Genomic DNA, 22,628 nt, shown 5'->3' with positions numbered 1-22,628 from the left:
TTCCTGTAGTGAATAAAGGAAACAGTTAGGAAAATATTATTCAATAAACAGATAGATAAATTAAGATATAACAATGTACACAAAATAACATGCGTGTGAAAACTGATGAATATAGGAAAATAGTTCCAAACCAGTTTAACGTGTAGGAACTTGACGAAGATTTGATTGAAGTGAGAAAACAATTGAAAGAATGAGAGCGATGATATCGCTTGTGAATGATCGAAAAGGATAGCATATGATTAGTCAGTCTATTAGCTAATCTTGTGATGATAGGTTGTGTTCCGTTCGAGTAAAGAAAAAAATAGAAAATTTGAAATGTGTCTGAAATGTTAATTTCAAGCACGACAATGGCGCAGTTGGCAGGACCTTATTATTGGTAAGAAAACAAAATTGTTTTGATAAATGCTGGAGAGAAAATTAAACCGATCTAAGGCTCGGACAAAATTTGAACAGTTCATGAAAACCCGATGAAAGACTCGGAAAAGAAGTTTGGAAAAGAACTCCGATGAAAGACTCGGCTTTCATGAAAATTAAACCCGATGAAAGACTCGAGGAAAATGTTGTCCGATGAAAGATTCGGAAAAGAAATTTGCCAAAGAACCCGATGAAAGACTCGGTTGATTATGGATCTGGTAATTCTAGAAGCAAAATTGATTCATGGCTTCATAAGAATAGACATAACGATGAATGACTCGTAAGATACCATGATCTTAAGTCCGATGAAAGACTCGGCTGGAAAGAGAAAGTTATTCGATGAAAGACTCGAAATCTCTTTGCACTCAAGTTCGAAGCACTTATCGATTTTCCGATGAAAGACTCGGAAGTAAGTTTGAAAAAAAGGATATTTCAAACTTCAATATCGATTATTTCGAATGATGAATTTAATAGAGAAGCTTAGAAATGTTAAGATATTCCAATTAAGACCTTGGACATCGTGGATTTCAGATGAAAGGCTATTTCATTGATTGATTGAAAGATTTTATTTGAATGCAAGCGTTGAATAAGCTATGGCAGAATGTTCAAATCTTAGTTGATATGGAAAATAAAAAAAAATGTAAGGAAATAAAATAAAATGAAACTAATGAAGAAAAGAAATTAAAAGAAGTTATTTGAGTTAAAAAAGTGAAGAAGATGAGGAATGAAATTTGATAATAAGAAAAAAAACTAACTAAAGATGAAACATAGTTGAGAAGAGTTGATAAAACAAAAGGCAAGAGAATAAGAGAATACGATAGAAATTTGTACGTTGAAAGAGTCAAAATTTAATTTTCCTATTGAAGACTCGGGTAGTAATTTTGCATCTCGGAATATTGTTATGCTTATTTCACCGATCAAAGACGACAATATTCATTATTTTATATGAGGAATTCCATTGAGAGACTTGGACAAGCGAAAATATCCCGATGAAGACCCACATCTGAACTTTTCAATTACAGTTTAAATACTCAGATATTTTTTGTTATTTCTGTCTCAAATTGAATTTGATTTGAGAAAGATGTGCTAATAGTCTATGGATTAGCAATATTCACTAATGTTATCAAGAGAAGAAAAAAAGAAAGTGACTGAATATTATAAAACCGTTCATGAAAACATTATGGAAAAATAGACTAAAGAAAAAAAAAAAGAGAGTAGAAGATAGAAATGAGATTATCAGAACAAAAAAAATATATATATAAAAATAGAGAGAGGAAATAATTTTTGAAGAGTGAAAACAATAAGATAAGAAAATAAGAGAAACGGTATAGGAATTCTCAAAGAACAGAACACAAGTTAATAAAGCAATGGAATAGGCGGAGAAAAGAGAAAAGAAAAGCAAAACTGAAATTATGAGTTACAGTAGAAGATCAAACGAAAAAAAATCGAATAAAATAAGGATAAGTGAAAAAAACGGAAAAGACAAGATATTATGAGAAACGGTTTAAGAATTTAGAGTTGAGAACACACAAAGAAAAGTAAGAAGAGGAGGAAATAAAAGTGAAAGACAGGAAAGTAGGAAAAACGGTAAAGAAGCGTAAAGATACATAGATACGCAATACGCATACGCAAGATTCAAAAGAAATCAATAATAAGGCCGAAAATATAAAAAAAGAAAATATGTGAAAACACCCAGTTTAAAACTATCGAAGAGTAGAGGCGGGTGGTAATGTAGTGAATAAAGGAAACAGTTAGGAAAATATTATTCAATAAACAGATAGATAAATTAAGATATAACAATGTACACAAAATAACATGCGTGTGAAAACTGATGAATATAGGAAAATAGTTCCAAACCAGTTTAACATGTAGGAACTTGACGAAGATTTGATTGAAGTGAGAAAACAATTGAAAGAATGAGAGCGATGATATCGCTTGTGAATGATCGAAAAGGATAGCATATGATTAGTCAGTCTATTAGCTAATCTTGTGATGATAGGTTGTGTTCCGTTCGAGTAAAGAAAAAAATAGAAAATTTGAAATGTGTCTGAAATGTTAATTTCAAGCACGACAATAGACAGCCGGCACTTCTCGGACATCATCGACGTCAGATCCTATCGAGGCGCTAATGTTTAGTAAGACCACTATTTGGTGATGGTGAAGATGCCCCCAAAACTCTCCGTTATGAACAACTACTTGGCGATCACTGTCCTCAATGCCGCCCACAAAGTGTTGTCCCGAATCCTACTCCGCCGCCTAACGTCAAAAGCAAACAGATTCGGGGGAAGTCATCAGGCCGGAGGGACAGTTCACGACGGACCAGATCTTCACACTAAAGCAAATCCTCCAAAAATGCCGTGAACACTCATTCGTCAACTTCAAAGCCGCACACGACACGATCGACCGTGACGAGTGTCGTGCTTGAAATTAACATTTCAGACACATTTCAAATTTTCTATTTTTTTCTTTACTCGAACGGAACACAACCTATCATCACAAGATTAACTAATAGACTGACTAATCATATGCTATCCTTTTCGATCATTCACAAGCGATATCATCGCTCTCATTCTTTCAATTGTTTTCTCACTTCAATCAAATCTTCGGTAAGTTCCTACACGTTAAACTGGTTTGGAACTATTTTCCTATATTCATCAGTTTTCACACGCATGTTATTTTGTGTACATTGTTATATCTTAATTTATCTATCTGTTTATTGAATAATATTTTCCTAACTGTTTCCTTTATTCACTACATTACCACCCGCCTCTACTCTTCGATAGTTTTAAACTGGGTGTTTTCACATATTTTCTTTTTTTATATTTTCGGCCTTATTATTGATTTCTTTTGAATCTTGCGTATGCGTATTGCGTATCTATGTATCTTTACGCTTCTTTACCGTTTTTCCTACTTTCCTGTCTTTCACTTTTATTTCCTCCTCTTCTTACTTTTCTTTGTGTGTTCTCAACTCTAAATTCTTAAACCGTTTCTCATAATATCTTGTCTTTTCCGTTTTTTTCACTTATCCTTATTTTATTCGATTTTTTTTCGTTTGATCTTCTACTGTAACTCATAATTTCAGTTTTGCTTTTCTTTTCTCTTTTCTCCGCCTATTCCATTGCTTTATTAACTTGTGTTCTGTTCTTTGAGAATTCCTATACCGTTTCTCTTATTTTCTTATCTTATTGTTTTCACTCTTCAAAAATTATTTCCTCTCTCTATTTTTATATATATATTTTTTTTGTTCTGATAATCTCATTTCTATCTTCTACTCTCTTTTTTTTCTTTAGTCTATTTTTCCATAATGTTTTCATGAACGGTTTTATAATATTCAGTCACTTTCTTTTTTTCTTCTCTTGATAACATTAGTGAATATTGCTAATCCATAGACTATTAGCACATTTTTCTCAAATCAAATTCAATTTGAGACAGAAATAACAAAAAATATCTGAGTATTTAAACTGTAATTGAAAAGTTCAGATGTGGGTCTTCATCGGGATATTTTCGCTTGTCCAAGTCTCTCAATGGAATTCCTCATATAAAATAATGAATATTGTCGTCTTTGATCGGTGAAATAAGCATAACAATATTCCGAGATGCAAAATTACTACCCGAGTCTTCAATAGGAAAATTAAATTTTGACTCTTTCAACGTACAAATTTCTATCGTATTCTCTTATTCTCTTGCCTTTTGTTTTATCAACTCTTCTCAACTATGTTTCATCTTTAGCTAGTTTTTTTCTTATTATCAAATTTCATTCCTCATCTTCTTCACTTTTTTAACTCAAATAACTTCTTTTAATTTCTTTTCTTCATTAGGTTCATTTTATTTTATTTCCTTACATTTTTTTTTATTTTCCATATCAACTAAGATTTGAACATTCTGCCATAGCTTATTCAACGCTTGCATTCAAATAAAATCTTTCAATCAATCAATGAAATAGCCTTTCATCTGAAATCCACGATGTCCAAGGTCTTAATTGGAATATCTTAATATTTCTAAGCTTCTCTATTAAATTCATCATTCGAAATAATCGATATTGAAGTTTGAAATATCCTTTTTTTTCAAACTTACTTCCGAGTCTTTCATCGGAAAATCGATAAGTGCTTCGAACTTGAGTGCAAAGAGATTTCGAGTCTTTCATCGAATAACTTTCTCTTTCCAGCCGAGTCTTTCATCGGACTTAAGATCATGGTATCTTACGAGTCATTCATCGTTATGTCTATTCTTATGAAGCCATGAATCAATTTTGCTTCTAGAATTACCAGATCCATAATCAACCGAGTCTTTCATCGGGTTCTTTGGCAAATTTCTTTTCCGAATCTTTCGTCGGACAACATTTTCCTCGAGTCTTTCATCGGGTTTAATTTTCATGAAAGCCGAGTCTTTCATCGGAGTTCTTTTCCAAACTTCTTTACCGAGTCTTTCATCGGGTTTTCATGAACTGTTCAAATTTTGTCCGAGCCTTAGATCGGTTTAATTTTCTCTCCAGCATTTATCAAAACAATTTTGTTTTCTTACCAATAATAAGGTCCTGCCAACTGCGCCATTGTCGTGCTTGAAATTAACATTTCAGACACATTTCAAATTTTCTATTTTTTTCTTTACTCGAACGGAACACAACCTATCATCACAAGATTAGCTAATAGACTGACTAATCATATGCTATCCTTTTTGATCATTCACAAGAGATATCATCGCTCTCATTCTTTCAATTGTTTTCTCACTTCAATCAAATCTTCGTCAAGTTCCTACACGTTAAACTGGTTTGGAACTATTTTCCTATATTCATCAGTTTTCACACGCATGTTATTTTGTGTACATTGTTATATCTTAATTTATCTATCTGTTTATTGAATAATATTTTCCTAACTGTTTCCTTTATTCACGTCGTGCACGACATTTCCGAATAATGTTGCTTTAAAAAAGGCCTTCGAAGTTCGAAAAAATTGTGGATTTTCACCACTGAATTTTGCAAAACTTTAAAATTAGTTCGAAGTCTTCCATGAAAATGTTCAAATAGGTGCAGTTTAAGCTCCTCATTACAATAAAGTGATCAAAACATAATTTTTTTTACAAAACCACAAACTTTTATTGGCATTTTAGTAAACTGAGTTAACAATCATGAATTGATATTAATTGTTCTACATAAGAATTGTATATGTTAAACCGGTTGGACTAAAATCATAACAATCAGTTGAACACTCAATAACCAGCTAGACCTTTTCGAAGCTGATATTTTCTTCATTTTTGCACGTTTTAGCTTCAAGGCGACATTGCATTGATTAATAAATTAAGAAAAAAAAACATTATGCAATCTTCTAAGGACCAAAAAACTTCATAACATAGTGAAATAGAGACCTTACAAAAAAAAATTAAAATGAAATCGGAATTCGATTTCGATCTAAAACGTGTTTTTCTTTGAAATTCCTACCATTCTCACATAAATTTTCGATACAATCGTTTTTGTGACGTCACAAAAAAATCCAATATGGCCCTCGACACTACCTTATTTCAATATTCCTTGCAATTGCTGGCGAAAACAGCAATAACAAGAAACCACCTCCGACCCGGCTGGGGCTGAGTAAATGGCCCGGATTTTGTACAAACAGCACCACACAATATGCCACAGAAGGTTGTTTGTACAAAATATTTCGATCCCAACCGATTTTACTTATACCGTTTGCGCGCTCATTTGAGCAGTACCATACACGGTGCAAATCGTGTTCACAGCGACAGAATTTCATCGAATTTCATCGCACTTGCTCAAATGTTCTGTAGTCTATGGCCCGCTTAAGAGAAGATTAGGATGCTAAAGCCAATCTCAAGGGATCTTTCGGTTCTCTCTCTCGGTTTGCGTCAGTTGTGGATCGCAGTCTGGAAATTTGGTGACGTCATTATCCAGTGGCTCGCAACCACCGATAGCGTTTCGCAACAGTTCCTTTTTCAAGTATTCGTAGGACAACGCAAAAGTTTGCCTGTGCTCGAACTTATATGAGCCAAAACGAGCGAGAGTGATTTTATGAGTACGGGAAATCTGTACAAGACACACCAGGAGGGTAAGATGGTCAACGTTATTATTTTCCAAAAATGCGCTAACCTTTGGCTTCGAATGATGTTTTTCTTAATTGTTATTTTGGCAAACAAGCTTTTCTTTTATTTCTTACGTGAAAAGTTCTTTAATTCTAAGAAACAGAAGGATTAATCGAACCCGCTAGAAACTTGTAATTGTTAATAATTAACCCTAATTTGTTTGCTGGTACCTTTATTCGGGCGCATCCAAATGAATAAAATTATTAATTAAATAAATTTTGGATTAATTTTGGAAAATATTGTCCGTGAGGATTAAATACTTTGGACAAGAGCTTGACATTACAAGTCCGTGAAAGGGAACCCCTGAGAGGGGCAGTACAAAAACAATGAAAGGTACAAATCCCTGAGAGGGGCAGTGCCAAAAGATGGGAGGTACAAAGTTAATAATAAAATTAATTTTTTAAAAAGGCGGCAGCGAAAATAACATAACATAAGTGAAAAAAGGAAGAATCAAAGAAGAAATTAAGAGTGGAAAAAGAGAGATATGATGTATGATGTATGAAAATTTGAGGATATGTAGAAAAGAGATAAGAAATGATTGAAAAATGCGATAGGAAAATAAAGAATCATAGAATATTGAAAAAAGAGAATATAGGACGTACAAAGTATTGGATGTTAGACAATCGAGATATATCAAAAAAATAATAATAAAGAAAAATTAAGAATGGAAAATTAGCCACGAAACGCGGACGATAAGAGAAACAAGTATTTATTTATTGAAATGGGTGAATGGTTATTGAAAAATTGATCACAAAAAAGTGGTGAATGGACAAAAAGAGAATGAAAAAATAAAAGATTTTTAGTAGAAGGATAATGTATTTCGAGAATAAAAAAAGCCGATGATGAAAAATCGTATACAGAAAAGGAAATGAACGAGAGGGAGAATAGATAATTTAATCATTTCAGAACCATGAAATGGAAGGTACAGAACCCAAAAAAGGAAAATTATATGAATGGAAATGAACAAACAACTAGAATGAGCTGTACCATGACCGAACATCTCTTTGAAAAATTTTGTACAGCAATGAATGAAGAAAATGGGAAAATTACACAAAATTGAAAATAGTAGATGAAATAATGCAAGGTAGTTGCACACAAGTTGAGCAGGAAAAAATGAAGAATTCCAGTAGAAAGAGTTAAGAAAAATTTATTTTGTTTCAGGGAGAACTAAAAGAATAATTGATAGGATAGCATGAAAAAAAAGAGAAAGAAAAAATGTGAATAAAATTGAAGACAGACATGACAATGAGACACAACAGTTGGAAGTAAAAAACGGAAACGGTAGCTAGAGGATGAAGAATAATGTGGAAAAATAATTAAGAAACGATGCTGGGAGTTGTAAATTGAGAACGAAAAATGAACAGTGAGACAGGTGGATAAAAAAAACTAATTGGTTAGAAATGCAGAAAATAGCGGTAAATAAAAAAAGAAAGATGGATCCCAAAAAAGAGAAGAATGAAAGAGAAGGAAAAAATGGATGAAAAATAGAAGAGAACAAAAAATGGAGAACAAAACTAAGATAATAAAAGGAGTCCGTACAAAGAAAAAGAAAACATGATAAGAGAAATGTAGAATGAGAGAATGGAGAACCAAACAATATTAGAAAATAGAAACAAATTTGAAGGTACGGGAAGTGAAAAAACTGGGAATGGAAAACGGATGATGAAAAAAAGAAGAATGAAACAAATAATTGTTAAAGGAGAAACATAAAAGAGAATCGAATTAAGAATAATGGAACAGAGTTTCACAAAAGTAGAGCAAGTTAAAGGAAGAAATGAATTAGAAAGAGTAAAACAAAATAGGTTCTGTAGAATTAAAAAAAAGAATAATAGTTTTTTTAAGAGAGAGGTTAGAAAATAAAGAAAGAAAAACAATGAAATGTGAAGCAAAATTTTAAACAGAAAAAGGAAGGAAAATAAATAATAGATAGAAAATTTAAAGTTAGTGAATGAAAAATATGGTACAAATACTCTTAAAATTAAGAAACGATGCCATGATCTGTAAATGTAAAATGATAACTGAATAATAAAAGTCGGAGGATTAAATACTCAAGTATTGATAATATGGAGGAATTTCAATTGAACAATGAAGATATACATTTCCTGAAAAGACAGAATGGAAAAAAAAATGTGTACATAAAAGAGGGTGAATAAAAAATTAAATTGAAATCTGAGTTAAGAAATAACAGGTACTCTAAACTGAAGACGTTTAAAAAAAATGTATAACTAAAATCTTGGTAAACTGCTGATAGAAGAATGAAAGAATTGAAAATGAAATTGCAGGTGAAGTGAAAATTATAAATAATGATTGTAAAGTAAGAAGGAAAATAGAGGACAAAAAGATTATAAAAAAAGAATGATAAGAAATAAAAAATATGGTTTAAGAATGGAATACAAAGTGAAAATGATAAAAAAAGGGAAATGATAATGGAAGTTGCAAAAAACATAATGAAAATAACAATGCAAACAGAGGAAGAAATACAGAAAGAGTTTGACTGAAAGTGGAAAATAGAGGTGATTATAGGAGAACGAAAAATGGAAGAAGGGAAAATGCTTATAAGTAATGATGTAATAAAAAAAATAGAAAATAGTTTCAGAAAACAAAACCCATTGGAGTGACAGACAATTTTTTTAAGGTAAAGGAAATGAAAACCTCTGAGATAAGCAGCTCTATTGGAATAAAACTTAATTCTGAAAAGGAAATAAAATGAAAACGGGAATGCAAATCCTGTGAGGAGCTGCTAAACATAAAAATGAAGAAGAAAGGCAAACCCCTTGGACGGGTAGCCTAAGTACTAAAAAATGAAAGCGCAAACTTCAGATATTCAGTAAAATTTGGAAGATTAGTAAACCGATAAGAAAATGAATGTGGATAATGGATTGGCAACCTTCCGAGATTTTGAACTAAATCAGGAGTATAGAGGCGGAGGCGAATGTAGGGAATAATATGAGATAAAATATCTGTGCTAGAATAGACCAAAAATGAACAACTTGAAGATTGGCAACCCTTATATGTGAGAGGGCAAATACCCGTTCATGTACTCAGGAGATTTTGGAGTCAAGTGCGTTCGTTTCAATTTGAGAGAAAGACTGTATAGAGTTTTAGAAGAAGAGAGTTATACGGGAACCAAAGGGAAACGACAAATCAGTTAACAGACTAATTTCGTAAGCGACGTAGGTATCGAGTTATGTTTCGTGCGAAAAAAAAGGTTGAAATTTTAGTGGAAGAAAATGATGGAACCGATAGGGAATGTTTGAAGTTAGGAAAATATGGTGAAAATCGATTCAAGATAGGTCGGTCGGTCTCGACAAAGAAATACAATTTGATACAGATTCTAGTGGTGTAATTAAAGCTTAGTGCATTTAGAAATGGGACAGTTACGAATGCGTGTATCTCGAAAACCATTCGTTTGATCGAAATACTTTCTAAGGAGGAAATGAATGTAATCTTATGATAATTCATGAAAAAGTTAATAAAAATTATTTATTGTTTTTTGTTAGAAAAATTTCTGCTTTATTCTTGGTATCTCTCATTGACCGGCGCACACTTTTTCCAGTCATGATATTTATCAGTATTTCCAAGTTTTACTTTGTTTAATCTGTATTTTAGGTGGCTGCTTACTCCTCCTTCAATTTCTGTTACTTTTCGGTCCTTTACTTCTCTTTTTAAAGAAGGCCAGAGTTCAACAAAACGCACTCTTTTAGCCACGCGCGGCACACGCAAACCATTTCTCTCAAGCGAAACACTTCTTCGTTTGCGTTTTGGCCGTTGACGCGCTCTCGCTCGAAACAAAAACACGCTCGCTCAATCTTTTCCCCTCGTTCTCGTCGATGCACTATCCGCACGCTCTTTTTTTTAAACTCAAAATTAAGTATTTTTGGTTCAAAACAGCAGTTCGGTGGCTTCCCTCAACTTTGAGTTTGACTGGGCAATAGCAAAACTAAGTTCTGATAGGCATACTCAATACTAAGTTCGGCAGCCGAACTCGGATTTATCCTTTTTTTTCGAGGGTAGCTGATTTTCAGGGAATTAAAGGATGATTAAAATTTGTTGTACCCGGATGTTGCTGTTCCGGTACATTGCATTGCAATTACAGAGCGGTGGAAAGTTTTGACATTCCCGGTCAATGAAAACTTCCGGATGTTACTTCCCACGGGAAGTAAACAACATCCGGAAGTTTCCGGACATTCCAAGCCGCTCACCATATGATGACAATTCATTTCATTTCATTATGAAGTTCCTTCATAGTCTTCCGGTAATTATTCCGGAACGACATAATTTTGCGACGTGTTCGTTGGTTGCTGTTCCGGTTCGGACTGAACTCGCTAAGTGTTTTCAGTCCAACAAAGAGAGTTCAATTTTTAGTTCATAAGGTCGAACTCAGTTTTGATCCCTCGCCGAAGGAAAAAAAGGGATCAATTTTGAGTTCGCAGTTCGAACTCCGTTTTGATCCATCGCAAGGAGGAAAAAAGGGTACTTAACTTTAAGTTCATAGAATCGAACTATGTTTTGAACCTCGGTCATACTTAATTTTGAGTTAAAAAAAAAGAGCGGTGCGAAATCTGCGCGAGCGGCCGAGTCAAACAGGCACGGCTATAGCCTCTATATAGCTATAGCTCTCGCGCGTCCTAATCGAGCGGCGTGTGAGGCCTCTCCTTTGGCTCAAAGAACAGCAATGCAGCGCGCGGCGGCTCTCCGAATGGTCCGAGGCGGCCCTCTTTTTGTCACCGGGCGGCGCGCACGGGCTCGAGTGAGGGCCTTGTGTTTCGTTCATGTTTCTGTTTGCAGTGCCGATTAAGAAATCTGTGTGTATGATTTTATCAACAGGATAGTTGAAACATATGTAAGCGCGCAATGGGATTTGGCAGAGGGTTATAAGAATTAATGTAGGAGGTTACGTTCCCATTAGTAACAGTTACCAGCACTAGTAACTATGAAAAATTTGCCATGCAATAGTAAAATTTCGCAAAAAACGCCTAATGAGAAAGCTTTACACAAGGATTGTTAAAATGAATGTTAAAAATACTCTAGCCACTAGTAGGTAGGTAATAGTTACCAGCACTAGTAACTATGAAAAATTTACCATGCAAAAGTAAAATTGCGCGGAAAACGCCAAATCAAAGAGCCTCACGCTAGGATTGTTAAAATAAATGTTAAAAATATTCTCGCCACTAGTAATAGTTACCAGTACTAGCAACTATGAAAAATTTACCATGAACTAGTAAAATTTCGCAAAAAAACGCCAAATCAAAGAGCTTTACACAATGATTGTTAAAATGAATGTTGAAAATATTCTAGCCACTAGTAATAGCTACCAGCACTAGTAACTATGAAAAATTTACCATGCAATAGTAAAATTTCGCAAAAAACGCCAAATCAAAGAGCTTTACACAAGGATTGTTAAAATGAATGTCAGAAATATTCTAGCCACTAGTAAGCCAGCTCCACAGACCATATATTGTATGGTTTACACAATGATCATCATCGTCCTAGATACCGTGAATGCACATTAGAATTCATAGTTTTTGACCATACATTTCATCGTTTTGACGAAAAGGGGTAGATATTGTTATGCAGCGTGACAATGTAAAAAATAGCGATTTTTCATACATTGAGAAGCCCAAAAATATAAAGTTCATGGTTGTAACAGCTTCCAATTTTTCATAGTAAAACCATGAAAATCCGATGATTTTCATTCTTTACCCTCTGTAATAAAAATATTTGCTCATGGTGGGGTTTTTGTACTTATTTTTGGTTTTGTCATCATTTTCAATTTTATTATATTAAAACGGATGGATTTATACACATTTATTTATTTAACAAAAAAAAATAACACTTCACTCACACTAATTGATTGCGGCTATTCGCTGGATCCGTCTTTCACTTTCCGGCTTTCCTTAGCCGCTCGAGGCATCCACTCACTCGCAGTGCGTGATGGTTTTTTGCTAGAATTGATAAAAATAAACATAGTTTCTTCTTATTAATTTCGCTTTAAACTCACCATGCATTGGGTCCACCTCAGAACACTTCGAATTAATGCCTCTAAAAATTACCGACCGACGATTGTGTAGAGGAAAAAACAGTACCGCGGCCGTCAAATCATTCGTACACGAAAAACTTGGAATGTTTAAAATTCTTGAATTATTCACGCTCGGATGTACTTTTTACCATGAATTATATGGTCACATTTAAATTCATTGGATAATGATTGTCATGGTTCTGTTCTATTCAAGCTGTAAAAACAACAATTTTCAAAATGAAAACTATGGTTTCCACTTTTTTTAAAAGCCTAAAAAGAGTAATCTGGTATGTGTATGTTCAATCTCTGTCAGACATTAAAAACGCTTAAGTTGATCAAAAATAATCAAGTTTTGTTTATTTCGAAACCACGTGCAGACATGTTATAGGATTAAAACGCTGCAGTTGGTTTTAAATAGGATTTTTCATAAGTTTTGTCATCAAAAATCTCATAGCCTCGGTACCTGCTATACAGCTTACGAGCTCTGGAGCTAGCAAAAATTTTTTTTAGGTTAGGTTTGAATGTCTCATAACTAGGCAGCACTTTCAGCTTATCGTTTTTTTTACATTTCAACGATCTACACTTAGTTTTTCGCTCGGTCAAAATTGAAAATTCCCTGATGACCCTTAACCGTAGTTGCCGATCATGTGCTTCACTCAAATGCTTGATTTGAACTTTGTGGACATTTTTGACAGCGTTGGCTTACTTTTCTACCACTCATACACAGTTATTCTTTGAATAATCAACGGTTTTGTCAGCTATCAATTTAATAATGATGGATTTGAAGGAAACTGTGCAAAACATTTTTTTTTTTCTTTTTCTCTTGCATCTTAAATATTTTCAAAACGCATTCATTTTAAATATTGAAAAAAAAATAGGTCAGATAGTACTTTTTACAGGCAGCAAAATGCTGTCAAAATTTTGAATGTCGGATGACTAGTAAATGAGCTATCAGCAAAAGAAAGTGTCCCATTTCTAAAAGTACTAAGCTTTAGAAGAATTCCACGGCAATCCTTCACCTGAGATCCAGTCAGTATCTCATCCATTATGATGAGAAATAGTAGCGGTGATAAAATATATCCTTGTCTTATTTCAGCCAAGCGCTTATTCTCAAAATTTTCAAAATTCGTTCAAGGAGAAGGAACTTAAATATCTGGTTTTCATAGTTGCTAGTGCTGGTAACTATTACTAGTTGTTAGATTATTCCAACATTCAGTTTAACAAACCTTGCGTAAAGCTCTTTGATTTGGCGTTTTCGCGAAATTTTACTAGTAGGGGAGAGGAGGGCTAAATGCGCATATTAAGGAAAGTACTCATTTTCTCCCATATTCCAATAGATAGGGGTCTGAAAACTATATGCACATGAGCGGACATCTGTTTTATATAAGTTAGAGCCTCTCTTACAGTTTTTGTTAACATAACTTTATAATAAAAGTAGTCAAAATAGCCGATTTCCGAAACTGGGCGAGCTATATGCGCGCGCATATTTATGTTTTTACTTATATTCTATTTACGCTTGCAATATTTTGAATTTTGTTTTAATTGAAAATGGTAGAAACGGATGTTGAGCATAAGCCAAGGCTGAAATTTTGGCGAAATCATAGTTATCACTAATTCTTTTGCATTCAACATATTTAGGCATGCCATATGACCATCTTTGATAGTATTACATTGTTCATATCGTATTTTTATCGGATCAGTATAAAGCTTTTCTGTTTTCACCATAAGATTGTGATTAGAGCGTAGATTTAATGTTTCAATGATAAAAAGTTAAAAAAAATTATAAGACTAATGTCATTTCACTCGATACAGGCATTTAACCTGCCTGATATGGGCATTCAAAACCTGTCTCTTATCCAATATCTTATCACTTACAACTTTGCCAAAAGCTTCAATTTGTTTTTTTTTTCGATTTCTAGTTAATTTAGAAAGAAAAAAACCTCACCTCGTTGAGAAAAAAGTTGCATTTTAGGATTTCACAAGCATTCACCTTTTTATTTCGGTAAATTTTACCATTTTATTATTTCCCGTGCTTATACATAAAACATTAGTTTTGTTGATTTTGTTGAATTCTGGCATGAATTTTTATCTTAATCGATTACAACTCTTTACAAAACTGTTCAATTTTTTGTCGAAAAGCGAAGAAATGCTGCAAAAATGCTGCAGCTAATTTCTATTTGCCTCACCTAGACTTGTACGAGCGCAAAACCTTAACCCACATTTGGCAGCGCTTCCATCGCCCGTACAAAATTGTAGCAGTAGCAACCAAGCGCGTAGAAATCTTTGAAGGACGGGACGCGATGCGGAACCACAGTTTTGGCTAAGGATTTTCATTATGTTCAGTTTGTTCGGACAGTTCTTTCGAACCCGATTTGCGTGTCCAATAAAGTTAAGTTGATCGTCAACTATCACTCCAAGGATTCTTGCTGAACTGGGCGTCAATGAGAAAATACATACTTGAGCCGAAGTGCTGTGTTTGAAAATATCAATCTTTTGTTATGATTTTCGAACGTTAACAAACTGACACCAAAAACAGAAAAATGGAATTCATCCGGCTTCTACTGTAGTTTTGTTCAACGTTGAATACAAGTCAAAGGAAACGCCGAAAGAAAATTTATAGTAAGGCCGATAGGCCGATGACATAAGATGAGAGCGATGCGGAACATACTGACATCTGCTTCGCCACGTTGAGTACACAGCATTTTTTTTTTTGCTGGAAACTAACACAATTTTACTAGCAATGCTGTTTTCCAGCAATTCAAATTGCTGGAAACCAGCAATCCAGATAGCTGGAATCCAGATTTTTTTTTTCAAAACATTCGGCTGTAATCAGGATCAAATTTAATTCGAAATTAAATATTGAATACTGGCTGTGCATATGATAAGCAGTGAATAACAATTATTTTCTTCCGTTTTTTTTTCAAAAAAAAAATATCGTCGAATCGAAGTTTCTGTGCTTCATCCACCAAGTTTCTGGCGATTTTTTTTACAAGTTGCTTGTCGAAATGCATATTTCCCCCAAATTTAGTTCGTGATATTATGCTGGTTGTTTCGCCAGCTCTTTTCTGTTTTGGGAAAATAAACTCTAAAAACAACCATGTTCGTCGACCGGCTGCTCATTTTTTATACCTCTCATTTTATTAGGGAGTCTCAGCTCAGGTTTGTTGCCTAGCGTTCCTTGTTGATTTTCTTCTCCCGATTTTCAGTCATTGTTAACCTTGTTTACTCCAGCAATCATTCGTATCGCAACTGAATCCTTTCGTTCGAGAGTTGATTTGGCGCGAGTTGATGACGATGCTGTCGGACAATTCCCGGGATAAAAACGAAGACCCATTCGTGATAAACAATTTACACAACTTGAGAGGAAAATAAACAAATATTGGCATAGATTTGGTTTTTGGGCACCTCTTGAGTTCCTATAAATCGTTTTGCTGCATGAAGCATTCGTGGCGAAGCATGATCGTCAGCGAGTCGAGAAGATGCGAATGATTCGACGCAGTCTATGCGCAATGTTTTCATTAAGAACGAATGATGATTGTTTAATGGTTACCGATAAAATAACTGATCACTAAAGAGGGGAAGAAAAACAAACTAGGTATGCGTCGTTCGATGCTGAAAAGCGGCGTTTGTAAAAAAAAAAACAGACTTTCTTTTCTATATTGAGGAGTTAAATCGTCGGTGATTAGGATGGGGGTGAAAAATCATTTTGAACAAAGATTAGCAACTTTGTCCACGAGTGTTGCCCTAACTGCTGGCAATGTGTTCGTTTATTGATTCAGAAGTCCACCAGTTTTGCAAGAGGTGAACCTCAAGCAGGCGGTTGCAACTTGTAAAAGTTGTCAGTGTTGGGGGTAAGCATGAGGTGAATGTAGCAACCATATATTTGCATCGTCCCGGGTGACGATTTTGTTTGTTTATTCAGAAAGTTTTCCCCTGTGCCAGTGGAGATAACGAAAACACTATAATTGGTGGTCAGTTAATAATTAGGGTAAAAAAGCAATATCCTTCCGTTTTGCTTTTGGGGTTTCGTACTTTGTTCGCGCGAATTTCCATCCAAGCATGCCGCCCAAACCAAAACCGCAAAAACCGATCGCGACGGATAGTAATGGACGCGGTATTCAAGTAGGCGTCGACGAAGGTGCCGAAGAACAACAGCAAGAAAAAGCAGCAGAAGAGGAAGAAGCTGCTGTCGAAGAAGAAGAAGAAGAGATGCTCCTTCTCAAAGACATCACAGTCAAGTTCCGCATATTGAAATCTCAAATAGTAACCGATGCGTATCCGAATATTTACTCCATCGAAGAAGTCAAAAAAGACGTTTCCGAAAAGTTTCAAATCCACCCGGCGTTTGTTGTGCTGAAGAAAGCCGGAAGCGCCCGGCAGCTCGACGACGATCAGCGGCTGTATGGATTATGCGATAACGACTACGGGGTTATTGATATGGATCTGGAATTGACGGAGAATGCGTCACGGGAGAACATTCGCCTGGAGCCACAGGTTTACTACAAGTATGTCAATCGCTATTTATTTATTTATTTTAAAGAATGAAAAATCACATTCTTGACACCTATCATATTTTACATTTGAAGAAGAAAACTATGAAATTTGGTTCAAGTATATTGAATCAAGAGACTCTTTTAAGAATATGATTTGATAAAAAAAAAGGCCGGTTTGAAAATTTGATTAGACATATCAAAATTTATTTTTAAATATAAAGAATTCTTCTTTGCACCAATCTTAACAACAACTCTTATTTGGCGTACTTGAATAAAAATTTCATTTTCCTTTTTCAATTTTTTTTAACTGCGACTAATAAAATAGGGAGAATGGGGTATCATGGGCCACTTTTTTTCTTTCCTTCATAACTTCTTTATTGTTAAAGATAAAAAGAAAAAAAAAATAAATGGAAAGATTTTCTACATTTTTAAGGTATCATAAGTTTTTTTTTGATTTTGCAAAATTGATCGGTTGTCCTCTACGGCCACGAGACGTGGATATTACTCGAGGAAGACTTGCGCACACTCGGATTATTCTAGCGACGAGTGTTAAGAACCACCTTTAGCGGCGTGCAGGAGAACGGAGGTAGTGAAGGCTGAACGGATACGCTGGGCAGGACATGTTGCAAGAATGCCGGACGACTGTCCTGCAAAACAGGTGTTCGCTACCAGAGATGTTAAAATCGCGAGTCTACATACTCGCACTATGCCCTTCTTTGCAGAACGATTTTATTTCGTTAAACTCAAACTGCAATGATGCTATCGATAGTTCAACTCGGAAAACATCAGGAAGTAAGCTTCGGGTAAACTCGGCAGAAGTAAACATCAATCGGGGGAAACGTCAGCGAAGCGAACGTTCAGTTCTGCGAATTCAAAATTCAAATCGCTTTCGTTCGGCAGCCGAACACATCAATCGGACAACGCATGGGGGCATCAAAGATGGAAAAAATTATTCACCAGCATGAACGCTAATGATTCTCAATCGCCGCTTCTTTTACGATTGTAGCATCGGCGATGCTTATGTGACCAGTAGAACGCTGATTGGTCGGATTGGAAATCCCGAACGAATGAACTTTGACAAGCTTCGTGTAAACGAACCGAACACGACACATTCACCACAGTAAATTGAATCGCTTTTTATTTTCACCACGACGTTCATTGGGCGAATTGATTCGCAAATGATTGACAAACACAATCACCAAACGATTGCAATCGCGATTGTATTGGCGAATGTTTCACAATGGAATTTTCCGGTAAAGAATTAAGCCATCGGGTGTTTATTTTTTGGCTAAATTTGTGCGTTACGACTCCCGCGCTCGTCAACGTTGTGTTTTGTTATGATGTTATTATGACTTGTGTTAAGCCTAGTCCACACCCGGCAACTCGAAAAGAGTATATGTACTCTTTTTCGATCGAGAAATGAGCGTACTCTTTTCTTTGTGAAATTTTACCAAATGTACTCTTTTTTGTTGAAAGACATTTGATCTGAAAAACCAACACTCAGAAAAATACTATTAAGTATGCCATAAGATTCTCTTATGAAGTGGCGCCTTAAGAGAAATCATTGAAATTCATAAGATTGTCTTATGACGCGAATGAATTCTTCAGATGAACACCTTCTCCAATGAGCTTTTGTTGTTTTTCATAAGAGAGTCTTATGAAAACAGGAAATGTCATGTAAATGGTTCAAGAAATTTGATGGATAAAACTTTTAATTTTATTTTTTCGGCATATTTGATCGAAACTATACCATGGTCACACACATAAGCACAAAATCACCCGGTTCCCTCCAACACAATTCTTCTTCCTCATCCGGTCCTTTGACCTTGTGCATTTTGCCGGTGATTTTCTGAAAAGTATAAGTGAATGAAAAAGTTTTCAGCGTCATAATAAATAAACTATTACTCAAACTTACCATTTAGAAAATCACTTCGAACTATCAAAAAAAACTCCATAACTCCGTACGACGCGACTATGGAAAAATAGATGAATAGATAGAATGAGATAGAATGATAGGATGAGTAAATGTGTTCATTATTTTTTTACAATGCCGTTTCTTCTATTTTTCATACGATATTATTATGAAAACTGAAAGAATTTCATAAGACTCTTATGAAAAACAATTTTACACTCTAAAAAGCGGTTCTTATGAAAATTAGAATAAGAATTTGCCTGAGTGAAGGTATTTTTTCCATTTGAAGTTGTTTCACATCTTAAGCAAAAGCTACGAAAGCAATACAGCTAACAATAAATTACTTTCAAATTTTGGTCTAAAAAAACATTCATTTTAGTCCTTGAAAACAGTGAGCCCGATAAGCGCCTTTGAGTATGCAAATAGTTATCCGGTTATCCGATCCTCCGCTTTATTCGAGCCACTATTTTTGTCCAAAATCCATGTAAAAATGTTTTTTATCATTGCGATATATCTTTAAGCTATTAAATTGACGTCTCAGGCAAATTTAAAATCTAAACTTGCAGAAACGTCGATTAAATAGAAAAATAAAATCCATGTGAGCTATGCGCCTGGATGATATGCAATACCAGAGCAAATGGCTAGCGCGGTTGCCGTAACACACAAATTTAGCCGCAAAATAAACACCCGATGGCTTAATCCTTTACCGGGAAATTCCTTTGCGAAACATTCGTCGATACAATCGCGATTGCAATCGTTTGGTGATTGTGTTTGCGAATCAGTTCACCCAAAATAATCCTCACGTAGGGGCTACGTGAAAAACTACATTATTTTTATCCAATTGATTTTCACGTACACTGAACAAAATCCGGCTATAAGGTTTATTAGGAATTTTAGTGTTTTCGCACTAAAAGAAAATCCAATACTTTTTATCAGAAGAAAAATGATTTATTCTATCAGAATTTTCAATGAATGTTAATAGAGAGCAGAATTATTACGATTTATTATTTAAACTAGTGTAATGAATGGTTCCATCATTGAAATCAAATATACCTGAAATTTAATTTCTATTTCTCATCTTATTTATTCAAATAAACAAATTTAACCAAAATTATTTTATTTAAACATTTATTAAAAAATCAAGATATTTGAAAAGTAACACTGCACTGCACTTCAAACACTTTTCATGGATGGTGGGACACAGTTTCATGCCTGATGCATGTTGATCCTGGCTGGTACATGAATCCAGATTCAGCGGATTGGGTGCTGTTGTTCTGGTGGATTGGAGTTTCCTGGAAAAAAAATCCGCATTAAGTTTCAAACGAATTATGTTTTAAAAAATGAACTACCTATGCATGGCGAAGAATGGAACCGTGCACGTTCTCGCTGAAGTCCGGATCTGTTTTCCTTCGCTGCTGTCCCTCATTTTAAGACCCGTGTTTTACCTGTTAGAATAAATATGAAAATATTAACACCAAGAAGTTCAGCCATTCCACTTTTCTAACTTACGCTTATAAATGATTGGCTTATATCACAGCGATGAAATTTAAGTTATTTTTGCTGCCACTCAACTGGTAAAATCCTCCGGCGAAAAATTACTACTGGCTAAAACACAAACAATCGTTCTTCTGGGATTATGTTTCCCAAACAAATTACGGATACGGATCACGACTCAGGCACGCCAGCATGTGTACTAACTTCAGAATGATGAAATGTATTAGAATTTTATATATGTTTTCCTAGGTATAACAGCTTTTGATATTCATTGGATTTGTCTATATTTCGTAATGGATTTATCGTTAACTTCTATCACACACTGAATGATAAGATTTATCAGATTGACCCTTTAAATTTTATAACCCTATTTAGTTTAATAATTATTGGATTGTCCTATACATTTCACCAAGTGAGTGAGCCAGATATAATTTATTGGATTTTCTTATATTTTTGAAAGGGTAATTTAGTAGCTAAAATTTGACTGTGAATAATAAGATTTATTAAAATGACACTATAAATTTAATCGCCCAATTCGGTTCAGTGTAGATGCTACGAAATCGATATGTGAACGCGTCCCTATAAGAATTTGTGCTTCATGGAACTCACCTACATTTTACGTGAATTTTTTGTCAGATCAATGCGGTTTGTTTATGAAAGCCACGAGGAATGTTTTTAATATCCGAATGAAAGTAAAGGTGTTTTTTTTTTCTAAATGTTTTTGTTATTTTTCATGATGATTAAAAAACTAAATTTTGTTGTGAATGAACTTTATTTTACTATTATTGCACATCTTTAACACTACACTTTTTAAGTATAATAAGTCTTATTCCTGGACATCCTACAACGCAGCTTTCTTTTTGAAATCCTGTAAAAATTGAAAAGTACATTAATAAAAAAAAAAAGTATTATTTGAATAAAAAATATTTTACCTTGTCTGTGGTTCCGTAAATGTGTTCCGTTCAACATCCAGAGCACTTTGTATCCAGAGCCATTGCTATCAGAAAAATGAAAAACAAAAATTAGCTGATTACAATTAAGAATTATTATCACTTACCAAAACGACAAATCCAAAACAGTTGAATATCCGATCATGATGACAACAGGCATAACGGCTTCGAAAAAAAATCAAAACATGGAAAAAAGCTGACGGACCACAATTCCATATTCTTATTTGAATTTACCACCACACGCTGGAGAAAAATGCACAAAACGGTTTTGAAATCATCCACATAGACTTTACGTGAAATTCATGAGTCAGTTATGTGGAAGTAAAGTAGTTGCTACCGGGGCGTTCTCGCTACACTGGGGTTACTACAAAATTCACGTAGAATCGATATGATGCATCAAAATCTTAGTTTACGTGAAAAATACCGTAAAAATAATTTCTAAATTATTTTGGGTGTTCGAATGTCCGTGGTGAAAATAAAAAGCGATCCAGTTTACTGCGGTGAATGCTTTGTGCTCCGGTTCGTTTATCCGAAGCTTGTCAAAGTTCATTCGTTCGGGATTGCAATCGTAAGCGTTCATTTTGGTGTGTGAAATTTTTCCATTTCTGATAGCTTTGATTGGCAGTTAAAACTGAACGAATTCACCACCGATGAATGATGCATCGATGCGATTTTTTCCATGCTTGGGGGGCATGGCAAAAAGTGATAGATACAAGGGAACGGGAAACGAGCGGGAGAAGGGTGTGAGGCAATGTTCACTCGGTTCGTCGGGCTACGATCGCTCGTGTGCATTCGTGTACGGTAAGCTTCGTTCTGTTGTTTCGTTGGTGGGATTTTATTCCTGCGAGGCATGGAAAACATCAATGCAGAACTGTTTTTTCGTTTTGTGAGCATTCACGTAATGATCACGTAACGAAGATAAAATCAATCTGCACACAACAAGTTAAACTCGGAAGAAATCAGCCGAATGATTCTTTCTGAAGCGAGTTTACGCACCGCTGTTTGCTACGAATCCGGTAGGAACAAGACGAGCAGGGGCGCAACCTGCGAGGTGGTTAGACCAAGTGGGTGTACTCTGGCGAATGTGGGACGTTCGAGAAATTGGAGAACGGTTGCCCTGTACCGAGTTAATTGGAGAAATATTGTTTACCAAGTTATGTCGTGAGACGGAATACTACGAAAATAAATAAAAATAAAGTTTTCTTATGAAAAATGAATAATTATGAAAAATATTTTGTCCTTCCTATATAAGG

At 34.7% G+C, this 22,628-nt stretch overlaps 1 protein-coding gene and 1 long non-coding RNA gene across 2 annotated transcripts in view; one reads left to right on the top strand and one right to left on the bottom strand.

Annotated features, from left to right (window-relative positions):
- The first annotated feature begins 16,169 nt into the window (after window positions 1-16,169).
- LOC129739306 (IQ and ubiquitin-like domain-containing protein) overlaps window positions 16,170-22,628 on the top strand; it is a 28,737-nt gene continuing 22,278 nt past the window's right edge. Inside the window, exon 1 of the mRNA XM_055730717.1 lies at window positions 16,170-17,031. Coding sequence (XP_055586692.1) covers window positions 16,586-17,031 — 446 coding nt within the window. The 5' untranslated portion in view covers window positions 16,170-16,585. The remainder of the gene's footprint in view (window positions 17,032-22,628) is intronic.
- Window positions 19,974-20,940, bottom strand: LOC129739311 (uncharacterized). The gene is made up of 3 exons (XR_008735817.1): window positions 20,441-20,940; window positions 20,281-20,376; window positions 19,974-20,223 (listed from the first exon to the last, which is right to left on the bottom strand). It is a non-coding gene; the product is annotated as an uncharacterized LOC129739311 (long non-coding RNA).

The sequence above is a fragment of the Uranotaenia lowii genome, chromosome 1 (assembly GCF_029784155.1).
Source record: "Uranotaenia lowii strain MFRU-FL chromosome 1, ASM2978415v1, whole genome shotgun sequence".
NCBI classification, from domain to species: Eukaryota; Metazoa; Arthropoda; class Insecta; order Diptera; family Culicidae; genus Uranotaenia; species Uranotaenia lowii.
Note: the sequence above shows the minus strand (reverse complement) of the source record. Positions and strands in the feature narration are given on the sequence as shown.